This window comes from Mus caroli, chromosome 13, assembly GCF_900094665.2.
Source record: "Mus caroli chromosome 13, CAROLI_EIJ_v1.1, whole genome shotgun sequence".
NCBI classification, from domain to species: Eukaryota; Metazoa; Chordata; class Mammalia; order Rodentia; family Muridae; genus Mus; species Mus caroli.
Genome location: NC_034582.1, coordinates 56127158 through 56139739, shown reverse-complemented (window position 1 = coordinate 56139739; position 12582 = coordinate 56127158). Strand labels below are relative to the sequence as shown.

At 45.4% G+C, this 12582-nt stretch overlaps 1 protein-coding gene across 7 annotated transcripts in view; it reads right to left on the bottom strand.

Moving 5' to 3' along the window:
* Nucleotides 1-2178: 2178 nt before the first annotated feature.
* Nucleotides 2179-12582, bottom strand: part of Dapk1 (death associated protein kinase 1) — a 162821-nt gene continuing 152417 nt past the window's right edge. For 4 of the 7 annotated variants that reach the window (XM_029468550.1, XM_029468551.1, XM_029468554.1 and 1 more), the window contains 4 exons: nt 10853-10973; nt 7781-7969; nt 3498-4726; nt 2198-3010 (listed from right to left, as the gene is read on the bottom strand). In XM_029468550.1, the coding sequence (XP_029324410.1) occupies nt 2971-3010; nt 3498-4726; nt 7781-7969; nt 10853-10973 (1579 nt within the window). In that variant the 3' untranslated portion in view covers nt 2198-2970. Of the gene's footprint in view, nt 3011-3135; nt 4727-7780; nt 7970-10852; nt 10974-12582 lie in introns of those variants that run through there. The other 3 variants (XM_021179879.1, XM_029468552.1, XM_021179881.1) reach the window with 3 other exon arrangements.

Genomic DNA, 12582 nt, shown 5'->3' with positions numbered 1-12582 from the left:
TTGATCACAGGCATGTACCTACACACGTGGTTAGACACATCTTAATGGTTCCAACATCTTCCAATAGTACCATGATAGGACTCCAAACCTTCCTGGGCATTTTAGGAAACATGTCAGATGCCAACTTGTCAGGAGCCATCTAAGAAAAACAAAAGGTGCTCAGGTGACTTCTCTGGGGATGGCCCATCATTTCACACAGCTGCAATGGGTAAACTCTGAATTGCAGGGCCTCATCTTTGGATTGATTCCTGTTGTCGATATGCCTTTCCTATCATTATTACATGTTCTAATGATTCCTCATCATTAGCCCATCCTATTGAACAGATTTTCTGCATATCTATGAAGATGTACTCTCTTGTAGTAATGCTATGTAAACAAACTGATGATTTCATAATTCCCAATAATGATTCTATAGAATTCCTAAGTTTATACAAGTAATTTTGACACTTTTATAGTATGAAAGCTGCAATTAGAGCTCTGTAAACCTTCATGTGTCATGGGCTAATTGCACTAGGATAAGAAAACAGGCTTGGAACAAATTTATGATCAAAGAAAACATTCCTTTTAGGCCAGCTGTGAAGCCATTATCTGATAATTAGAGGTCATAAACTGGGAATGAACAATTTATTGTGAGTGCAAGGACAGAAAACAAATGATTGACTTGGTTAGTCTAGACAAAACTTCAAAGCTAACGAGACACAAGGCAGATGATTGGCCTCTTGACCAAAATGTGCCGACTTGTAACATAACAATCATTACTTTAAACTTACAATGAACTTGTAGGTCTAGCAGATAATGAATGTTTAGTTAGATACTAGTCTTACTGGAAACATGTAAACACTTCAGCTGTAACTCCTTATTTATAACTTGGATTAGTGTCTTAAACTTGCTATGAAACTTTTGAAATGTAAAGATGCTTGGAAAACCATGTGATCACTTCTCCTGAGAAAGTGTAAGAACTAAGAATGACAATAAGGGGGAGGCTTTTATATTTCTTCAATAAAGAAGAAGGGGCTTTTTTCTTTCTTTTGCCAATAGCAACAGGGATTCTTCTTACTTAAGGTTTTTTGGTTTTGCTTTGTTTTGTTTTTTATTAACTTCCAGCAATAAAAAGATGGAAGTGTTTCCTTTCACTGAGCAATGAAGGTTGGAGCTTCTTTTTTCATCCAGAATCAGTGACTATTTTTTCCCCCTGCACTGGCGCTTGTTCAATTGAACTTGCTTGTGGGGGCTTTTGCTCCACCCACCAAATATACATATGCATATGTAAGTATAGGTGTGTGTAAGTAAGCAGGCATGAACACTTGTGGAGTTGATGAAACAGGTGGGCGGGCCTGACCAGAATGTGTGTTGCTTGTGTAGAAGATTTTAATTCTTTCCTTTCTCTCTGGTTCACAGAGTTAATGAGTTCCCAGCCTCTCATCTGACCACTAAGGTCTTTGAGAGAAAAGAAACCAGCGCTTATTAAACTATAAGTAGTAAAATTGTAAGGTCAGGGATGGTCTCTAGCCTTCATCCGACTCTGTTTTACCTCAGCTCGTTCTCCAGCCAGAGCAGGCCTCCGGCACCAACTACAACACAAAGATAGATGATCAATGCCCCATTTTCAGGACATCTTTCTGGTTCACTCTCTGGCCAGAGGATTCACTGAGGAAACGGAGCCTCTTCCTGGCTGAGGATCATGCTTGTGAGGACACAGAGCCCCTTCCTGGCTGAGGATCATGCTTGGGAGCCGATCAACAATGGGTCTTGCAGCTTTGTAGGCTTGGGTCACTCTTCAATTCTTGACCTCTGGTGCCAGTGACAAAGGCTGACCTCAGTTTCCTTACCAGGCAAGTACAGACCTAGCCTTTGGTGGACTTCCTGTCCCTCAGGCCTTCTGATAGCTATTCACCACAAACCTGGGGAATGAGAGATTGGAGGGTACCATTTCTCGGAAAGGCCTACAAAATCTATGAATCCAGGATGGGAAGGACCATGGGGCCATCTGAGACAGGAGTTCAAAGTAAAAAGAACAAAGATGAAAATCACCCAAGCCCTTGGTGTTCCCTCTGCCAAAACTAGTTTTATAAATAAATAAGTACCCAGGCAGTGCTTGCCACATCCTGAAGATTAGATTATATCTGGGTCCTGCATTCGACAGAGAGTACAACTTCTTTCAAATCAAGGAATAGACAATCAAATGCAATAAGCAACCGTTTATTTATAAAACAAAAGAAGAGAGGAAAAAAAACCAAACGTAATTATTTTACGACATCTTATAGATTAAGTAAAAATACCAGTATCAATATATATGTATATACATAGTGCATATATATATGTACAGATGGTATGGTAACATGACATGCTTCTCAGGACAGAAGAATTAAAACACTTTCCCTCACACTGATTTAGAATTCAATCACAATCTCGGTCACCCCCAGGAAAGACTCGTTCCCTCTATTTCCTTTCTCTCTGACTTCAAGTATGGGAAGTGACCAAACCAGGATCTCAGCATAGAACCAACCTGCTATGCACCAACAATAACGGACTGGCATGGGTTACACATTGGGGGGGGGGGTCTTCGGAATTCTTAACACAGGTCTCTGTAACCCTACACTATGTCAACCTTCTACCTGAGAAGGGAGGGAGTGAGGGAACGTGACCGTCTGTAGGTCTCATGTGTGTGTTCACACGGATCTTTTGACAAAAGCAACCAAAATTGTCTTCTTACAGCAACACTGGCCATGAACACTCTGGGGAGGACTCCTTTCTCCTCTTTCCTTGCCAAATGAAACACAGAGCCCCCTCCCTAGAAAAAGAAAGAAAGAAAGAAAAAATCCAAAACCAACAAGTCAGAGTGAAGCACCTCTGGCGATGATCAGCACACAGCAAGGGACAGAGAGGTAGCGTTTCCTTGGTGGCAGCTCCGGTCTGACTCAGATGATTCAACACACCCTCTTCTGCAAAAGGCACTCACATATTGTCTGTTTATAAATCATACAGTGGGGTCCAAGCATGGGAGTCTCTCCTACAAATATAAAAGAGATAAGCTGAGGGGCTGGTACAGCAGAGAAAAGGATAAGAAATACACATTATGGATAAATGTGTGTCTTTCTTTCTTTCTTTCCTTCTTTCTTTCTTTTTCTTTTTTTCTTTTTTGATAAGGATAATCAATAAAGGAGTTAAATTGTTTTCATCAAAAAGTTTGGAGTCTCAATAAAATTATCAGTAATAAGCAAGGTATTAGAGGACAAGAGATGGAGTCCAAAACACTGACAGGAGGGGCTCTAGCATCCTAAATGACCAAAGTGAAGGATATGGTCTGCTCTTGACTGGGGTATGTGTGACAGGGAGGGAGATGAAGACTGGGAAGCAGAGGACAGGGTGGAGGGTGTGTGTCTTCAGGAGCATAAGGAATGTGTGGGAATCTGCCCTGAGAAGGGTACACTGCCCCCTCCCCTCCCCCCTTGCATCTCAGTCCATAAAGACCCTACCCAAGCCAAGGCTGCCCTCACCGGGACACCACTGAGCTAATGGAATTGTAGGACGTGCCACTGTTACAGCTTGAGGCATAGGCCTCCTGGCCATTGCCATCAAGGTTGATCTTGAAGACAGAGGAGGCCTTCAGTAAAAAGTCCGCAGCATCCCGGCGCCCCAGCTCCCGAAGTTTGGATATAAGGATGCCCACCGTGCTCTCAGGGTAGGAGGTCCATTCCTGTAGCAAGGCATGCACTGGGCTAGGGAGGAAATCCCTAGAAGCCCTGTTGTTGACATTGTGTTTGGCCACCATGTCTGGGAGGCCCAAGTTCATGGCCAGAAGGCACCAGTCCTTCCCCATGGGGTCAGGTGGGTCAAGCAGGCGACTCAGTTTCCTCCGGGTCAGGAGACTCAGGTCTGACGCATGAATATCCATACCAAGACTGGCCTGTGAGTAGACGTCATGACACCCAAAGCACGTGATGCTGCTGAAGCTCTCCTTGTACCCTCCCATGGTGTTGGTAAGGGAACTCTCTTTCAGGGTCTGCGCACGGAAGAAGTCCCGGGGCTGATAGACCATGACCGGTTCGTGGTGCTCCCTTAGCTGCTGGGGGCTCAGGTAGTGCTTCACCGTCAACAACCCCGGCAAGGTGGTGGCCATGACGGTCTCGATGGTGCTGCACACCGAGTCCAGCAGCAGGCAGCACTTAATCTTCTCCGTCTCCAGGCCACGCACCTGTACCTCGATGCCCTGACCGTGATTGACCAGCAGCACCAGCAACTCAGCCCCGCGGTTGGCGATCCTGCAGCCGCTCACCCACAGACGGATGTCCGCATCACCCTCGGCGCTTTGCTGGTGGATCCACCGGCACAGGTTGACCTGAACTTTGTGAAAGATGCCACAGGGGAAGGGGGTGAGGTGCTCTACAGGGACGATGCGCACCCCACCGTACACCATCACCTCATCCTCCTCATCTGCCCAGGAGCGCTGCAGGCTGTCTGTTTTGATCAGAGCAGGGATATCCACCATAGTCCCACTACTCAGGTCTCGGGCGCAGATGTCCATGGCATCCAGTATCTGCAGCAGCTCCTCCACGTCACTGTCTGGGACCAGACGCTGGATGTCTTCCATGGTGTAGCGGCCCCGGTAATGGTGCAGGGCTCGGGGCGTCTCCACAGACAGCAGCTTCCCCAGGACGTTGGTGCAGAGCCATCGAGGATCCAGCAGTAACACGTCCTGCACTGTCTCACTCTGCATGATGTTGATCTGCCAGAGGGGGACAACTCAGAGTCATCAGACAGAATGGAAACCCAGGCTAAAGGCACTCATAACCCAGAGCTCAGCGAGGGAATCCCAAGAAGACTCAGTGAGGCTGAGGCACGGATTCACGGCTTCAGTCGGAAAGGATGTGACAGTGTAGATTGTTCTTGGAGGAGGGGGCCCAGCTTCCCCTTCTTGGAGAAAGGGAAAGGAGAATGGGAGGCGGGGCTTGTGAGGGTGGGGCAAGGAGAAAGGGGCTGCGATTGGGATATAAAGTAAATAAATTATTAATTAACGGAAAAACCAAACCAAACCAAAACAAACAAATAAACCAGACCCCTGATCGACACTGGTTCAGGAATGTCAGAGGAGAGTTTCTCAGAAGCAAATTCCCATAGAGGTAAAAATTGAAAATATGTTAAAGATAGAAACAAGAGCAACCAACCAAAGCAATAAGCAAAAACAATGAAGGGAGACTTGGAAAGGAGGAAAGATGAGAGAATGAAAAGATTGGCTTCTGATGGAGTCTGAGATGGAATCTAGAAGAAACACACACACACACACACTCACACACAAATGAATAAAAGCATCTATCAAGAGAGATTTTCAGGGTAAACAGAAACTCCCATGAGAAGACAGCAAGCTTCCTCACTGTCCTGAGTCAGGCTGTTTCTGGGTTGTGGACATGTGTTTTATTGAGTTCTGTGTGAGAACAATCTTGTCTATGGAGAGACTCAATGGTTTATGGGTAATGGGCACAAAATCAACTAAAAAGATGAGAGAAAGGACACAAAGGAATCAAAATGCAAACAATCAGTCAACGTCAGCTGAGATTTGAGGACACGAGGATTCATGGTAGTGTCTGTAGTTTGTCTGAGACAAGGTGTCACTATGTGGTCTCAACTGGACCTCGTCTTTCTGAGTGCTAGTCCCATGACACAACGTAATTCATGGCAATGGAATCCCCACTCCCACCCCCCAAAATGTTCATGTAACTACCATACTAATAAAATGTAAAGCTTTAAGTCACTTACTTTTAAAAAAATATGATGTAAGGTTTTTTGTTTTTTAAGTTTGCCCCTGGGATGAACAGGGGCAGTTGAACCCTTCAACTGAAAGAGGGAACACCAGACAATGACCAGTGTATCTATTTATTTAACAACAAAAGTTGGAGGAAGAAAACAAAACTGAGATAGAAATCGCTTTTTCCTTCTGGGCCCTTTTAGGATATTCCATGAATAAAAGTTCTCTTAAACTGACTTTCCCGGCAGGGGGCTCTGGTGCCACCTGCTGGCCATGGCACTCTACTGCCTTCATTTTTAAGCCTCAGAGGTAACTTCCCCCTTGGAGAAAGTGGAAAGGTCCACTTTCTCCAAGGCATTGACTGAGTGGATCCCCCTTTGCCACTTCAAGCTAACTATTGCTATTTCTTTATGGTCGATAAGAACAAAGCTTGACCGGTGGAGGAGGAAGCTAAGGAGTGTAGTTCTTAACCAGGCAGTTCTTAAGACGGCTCCAGCTGTGCAGAACTGGTCCACATCACTGACGCTTCCTTTGCTCTTCCCTCTTTCTTCTAATCTTTATTTCTTAAAGTCTCCTGCTCAAGGAGAGAGGGAATGTGATATGACATTAAGAAGGTTATATGTCATAGCTTAGAAAATGTCTGGTCAAGACCTAGTAGGTAAGAGAATCCTGTCAAAGGAGAAAGCTTATTTTTATGGGGAAGACACCTTTTTGTTTCTGGCTTTGCTCCACCGGTCTCCTTCCTTGCATCCAGCTGCTTTACAGTACTGCTAGTCAGTCAGCCAATCAGCTGGCAGTAGACTGGGAGTTTAAAGGCTGACATCACTGTCTGGGGTCCTTCTGGGCCACTAGCTCTAGCTTGAGTATTAGTTCCAAAAAATAAACAACAAAATAAGATTAAACAAGATAAACAATAGGCTTTGATCTGGCACCCAAAACCAACGAACCCAGCTTCTGGTTTTCAGGATTCTCAGAACTGCTTTTAATTGTTAATAATCACAGCTGCTGCTCTTGGCCCAGCCTAGTCCATGCAGCCACTTGACTTCATAGGAGGAAGGAGGGGATGGCTATGCCACTTCTGGGGACAGGCATACGATGCATTAAAACAGAGCTTCCATGCTGGAATAAGTCTTCCAGAACCAAGAGCAAAGACTCCAATTTCTGTCATTTTTGGTGGGTGTTGCTTGCTGAGGGAGTCATTAAATGCACGGTCCTGACTTAGGGGCACCATGCACATGGGAGTGTCTTATTGTCCACAGTACACATCAGAGTGTCTTATTGTCCACAGAGACCATCACCATGAAGACTGCTTGTGGAACTGTCTCACTATTTGTCAACCCAGGACCATTTCTGGAGCCAGAGCTGCTCAGTTACCTCAGAGCAGCCAGCCTAAGGCTGCCAGGAAGAACAGGGAGGTAGAGGGTGCCTGAGGGGACAACAGAGAACCAGCAACTCAAGACAAGAGTAACTAACTAACTAACTCACTGACAGGATCTAGAAGACATCAGCAAAACAAACACACACACAGATAAACCAGCACAGCAGACCTAAGGCAGACGACATACATGGGCAATAGTTGTTCTACCTGATGTGAGGTTTGCACACATCTCAGTTCTAATAATGCAACTGGTAGCCTGAGACCCTTATCTGAATGATCTGTGCACACACACAACACTCCAAACAATGCATGTAGCTGCCTGTTAACATCCTAGGACCCCAACCTCCATCAAGCTACACACACACACACACACACACTTTCTCTCTCTCTCTCTCTCTCTCTCACACACACACACACACACTGGAATAAGTTTCTCCTCCTTGTAACAACCAAAAAGCCTTCCTTTCAAGTTCTTGAATAAAAGACCCAAAACCCTGAAACACCCAGCCCAGACTCTGAGCACTCGTAACACTAAGGAGGAGAGGAAGAGAGCAGAAATTCCATATGACTTGGCAGGATGAAGAGAGCCTCCTATGATGAGATATTATACGTAGCAGGACCCTTTGCCAGGCAGGGCTCACCCATCCCCCAGGCCTCACCTCCCCCGTGCTGTGTAGCTGTTGTGCAATGTGCCTGAGGTCATCCTCAGAGGCCAGGGGGTTCAGTTGGTCCTGCACGTCATACACAAACTGCTGCAGCGACATCAGCTGGTTTGGCCCGTTGAGCTTCCGCCAGGAGGGCAGCGTGGAGATGATCTTCTCGCACAGGTGAGTCATGGGCGGACACCCCTAGACAGGCAGGTGGGACAGGTTAGCCACTGCACAACTGTGAAGATTCACAGGATCTGCTGATGCAGTATCAATAGACCAGTAGTTAGCAATTGGCTTAAAATTGGTTTTTTACCTATCAAGGTGGTAAAGCAAGCCAGCATATACTTCACATTCCTATAATTCCACACGATCCTAATTGGGAACCATCTAGGTACCACATCATTAATTACACAAAATTCTTCTTATGTCACTTTAATTCAACTCCTTAATTTATAAAAAGCAAAGCTGGGGAGGGGGCTAAAGAGATGGCTCAGGGGTTTAGAGCATTTATTGTTCTTTCAGGGGACTGGGCTCCATTCTCTGCTCCAGCATCAACATGGCGGCTCATAACGTTCCATAACTCCAACTCCAGAGATCTGGCATTCACTTCTGACCTTTGTGGACACATACATATATGCAGGCAAAACATTCACATGCATACAATTTTTTAAAATGAATTAAAAATTTTTTTTAAAAGGCAAAACTGTCAAGGATGGAGACCATTCATTTAGGGCATCACCTGGAGGGGAGTGGGTCTGCAAAGAAGCTGGCAAGGCCACTGTCAAGCCTGGGGAATTCAAAGGCTCCCAGTTGCCTGAGGGACAGGCATTTTGATCCAGATCTGGGAGGAGACCCTGGCTTCTTCACTGAGTATTTGTCCCCATGTCACATCTTGCTGACCCTGTGGGACCAAGTGTGCCAGACCACTCTCTATCACAACTGAGAAATCATGCTGTGCCAAGAGGAAAGCAAGGATCTGTGAGACACAGGGGATGGTGTGTTTGCCAGGTCTTCTGGGGATCCTGAAAGCACACCTAGAGCAAGGGCTCATGACAGAGGCCTGGGTGTTTCCCAGCACAGAATACAAGGTGGCCCCACCTCAGGAGAGAGAGCTGCACCCTTCACTCAGGACAAAGGGAACCTCCCTGTTCAACCTTTCCAGTCACAGTGCTCTTCATCCCTCTAGCAGCCTTTGTCTAGGGAATCCTCCATCCCCCACATGCACTGGCATCTGCCCTCACCCAGGTATCACTTTATGCTGCATGACTTTCTTCTGATGAGGAAAAAAAACACCACTTTTCAAAAAGTTATAATTCCTCTGAAAACTTTTAGAAGGAGTCCTCAATCCTGAGCTATTTTAAAAACACATTCTCCAAAACTCCCCTGTGTCAGAAAAGGCTAAAAGCGCACAAAAGTGAAGTTCTGTCAGAAAAGGCTAAAAGCATACAAAAGTGAGGCTCTGCAGATGACACATTTTTTTGCATGGCTGCCATGGGTAATTCTGAACTGCAAGGCTTTCAGAAGACTCATCTCAGGCTTGATTCTTATTGCTGATATGCCTTTCCTGGCATTATTACATTAATATAACAACTCCTGGGCATTAGTCCACCCAATTGGGCAGATTTTCTGCACATCAACGAAGATGTACTCTTTTGTAGCAATGCTATATAGACAAATTGATGGTTTCATAATTCCTAATCATGATTCTAAAGAATTCCCAAGTTTATACACAATTAATTTTGAGCTCTCTGTAATACGAAGGCTGCAATTAGAGCTCTGGAAACCTTCACATGTCACGGACTAATTGCACAACGATAGAATGAAGGAGTGAAACAGATTTATGATGAGGGAAAACATTCTTTCTGGGCTAGCTGTGAAACCATGATCTGATAGCCAAAGGTCATAAACTGAGAATGAACAATTTATTGTAGGTACAAGGACAGAGGATAAAAACAGTGGCTAGATTTATCTCTTTAAGACTCCCATTTTAATGAGACACCAGGCAGATGATTTGCCTCCTGACAAACCCATGCTCACTTAGACATAAGAATTATGGTTTTAAGCTCTTCATGACCTGTGGAGTTAGTGGCAGATAATCAGTGTTTACTTGGATAACTAGTCTTAATGGAAACACATGGAAACATCTCTGTTGTAACTTTTTACTCAATTTATGATATGGTTGTGTTTGAAATTGTGAACTTCTGGGAAAAAAAGATGTTTGGAATATCATGTGATCATGTATTCTGAAAAGGCACACACATACACACACACACACACACACACACACACACACTCCCCAGCAGTGAGACTACAAGTGCAGACCTACGGACTTAACTTTTACATGGGAGCTGAGGATCCACACTCAGGCCTTCTGTCTGTGCACTGAGCACATTACTAAGTGAACCATTTCTTTGGCTCAGCTTCTTGGTAAGCTAGTGCATTTCTATGGATATTCTGATTTCTGGGGACACTCTCTAAGCTTCCTTAACTGTTTGGATTATAAAACCACTGAAACATGTTTTCGCCTTCTGTTTCAATTTCAAGATGAAAATCCCAATGCCCTCCATCCCATGTGGATTCTGGGTGGAATCATATTGCACTTGTGCAACTGGGGAAAGTGCAGCGCTCGCTGCAATGAAATTAGTGTCTTCCAACGTGTCAGTGAGAACACAGTCTCATCCAGTGTGTTATCACCTATCAACACACATCCTTCAGTAAATTTTGTTCAGTGACTACTTTTCTTTTCTGAATTTGTTACACACACTAAAATAAAGCAGATCAGAATTGCTGTTGTGGTTTAGAAAAAGAAACTTTATATTTAAAGAAGCCAGGAAACATGATAAGAACTTGATGCACTCTGAGGTGGTCCACTATTGTCCATAACAACCTCCATCTCCTACCTTGTCTGTCTGTCTGTCTCTCTCTCTCTCTCTCTCTCTCTCTAACTGCCTCTTCCTGGCTTCTACTGTCTAGCTGTCCTCCTAAAAACCAAACCAAACTGGGGACACTAGAGTGGGGCCAGCATGCTGGCCAGAGCTGGCATCCCCGCGGTGGGGTCCCGACCCCTCCGTGTGTACTCACCGAGACAATCTGGCTCCGTATTTCTTGCAGGTGATTCCGAAGAACCTTAATGTCCTTAGACCCAGACGCTCCTGCATCCAGGACAAACAGCTTGTTTGAGACATGAAGGTCATTCCCGAACCTATGGCAAGAGCAGGAGTGACATCAGCTCTCAGCCAACTTTAGTCTTCCCATGTAGGGGCCATGTTCCTACTGGCTCTAGTGGCTGATGGGAGGAAAGGAGGAAGGGTCATGGGAGACCTTGAAGAGTCTCTCTGTCCTTGCTGTTGGGTGAATCCTGCTGGACCCTCTGGTAAGTCAGTCTACTCCCTCAATCACACAATCGGGAGTCTGGGGCTTCAGCACAGGTAGAGGAAGAGAACGTAGAAAGATGCCAGAGCCTCCTAATGCAGAAGATTATGTATTTGCTTTCCAAAGGAGGGGAGGAAATGCTGCTGGTGGTATAGGGCTAAGATCACAAGCAGAATAAGAAAGTTACACCTCTGATTTAAAATAGTCACGTAAGACCTCTTTGCATGGTGGCAGAAAACAGACTGTATCTCTCATTGATAATTCAACACCTAAATGCTAGCATGTTACAGGAAGCTGCAACTTCAACTTTGTGTTTCAAAGACTTGTTTTTGCTTTTATTCGTGTGTATGTATCTCTGTGTATATACATACCACCTGCGTTTGGGAGCCCACAGAGGCCACAAGGGGGCATTAGATCCCCTAGAACTGGAGTTACAGGCATGTGTGGGTGCTGGGAACCAAATTTCAGGTCTTCTTGAAGAACAGCAAGCGCCCTTAACTGATGAGCCATCGCTCCAGCCCCCAACTTCAAACTTGTTGATAGAGCCTTGAAGCCTGCTACAGTTTGGATGTGGTCTGTCCTCCAGGGATGCCTGTTAGAGAGGCTCTGGCCCCAGTGTGGTGATATGTGTTAACGAAGTAGCTTCTGTGGGACCCGTGAAGTCTCAAGAGAGCCTAATCCCTGAAACCTCTCTGAATTCCTGTCCTTACATGCTCTCTGCCATGATGCCACACAGCAGGAAGTTATGTCATCCAGGGGATGTCACAAGCACTGGGGTTTAGACTTCTCTCCTCCTAAGCTAAATACATCTTTTTGTTATTACCTACCCAACTTCAGGCATATCGTTACAGCACCAAACATTACTAACTGATTCTAAGTTTAAAAAGTTGTACTTTTATACCCCTTTATAAGAGAAACAAAGGACTCGTACGATCACACTGCTAGGAAAAGCACTCTGATATTTTCTATTCTTCCTGTCCATCCCATCCTGACCCATTATGGAGCTGGATGTTAACAGAAGTAATTTCCGAACTCAGCAGGTGTCTACAACTTACATGTTGGGAAATGAATATGGATGACAGCAGAAGTCTGTGTTGGGTGCTGGGTGAGAAGAGGAGAGTGGGCTGTGGCCTTTGACCACGGTCTCTCTGCATCTAGAGAGGTTTGTTTTGAGCATACTCATTGTTTTGATGGAAATGAAAAACTCAACAAAGGATCAATTAGTGATGAAGATTCCTTCAGCCACCACACGCCAGTCAACCCAGCATGGCCACATATCATTGCCCCCATCATCTCATCTGACCCATCCCCAAGTCCAGATGCTCAACCCATGCACCAGGATGCTATCCCACCAGCATGCCACTGTCACCTGCTCCCACCAGGAGGCTGCCCTTACCTGTTCCCACCAGCAGGCCACCCTCACCTGTTCCCACCAGCAG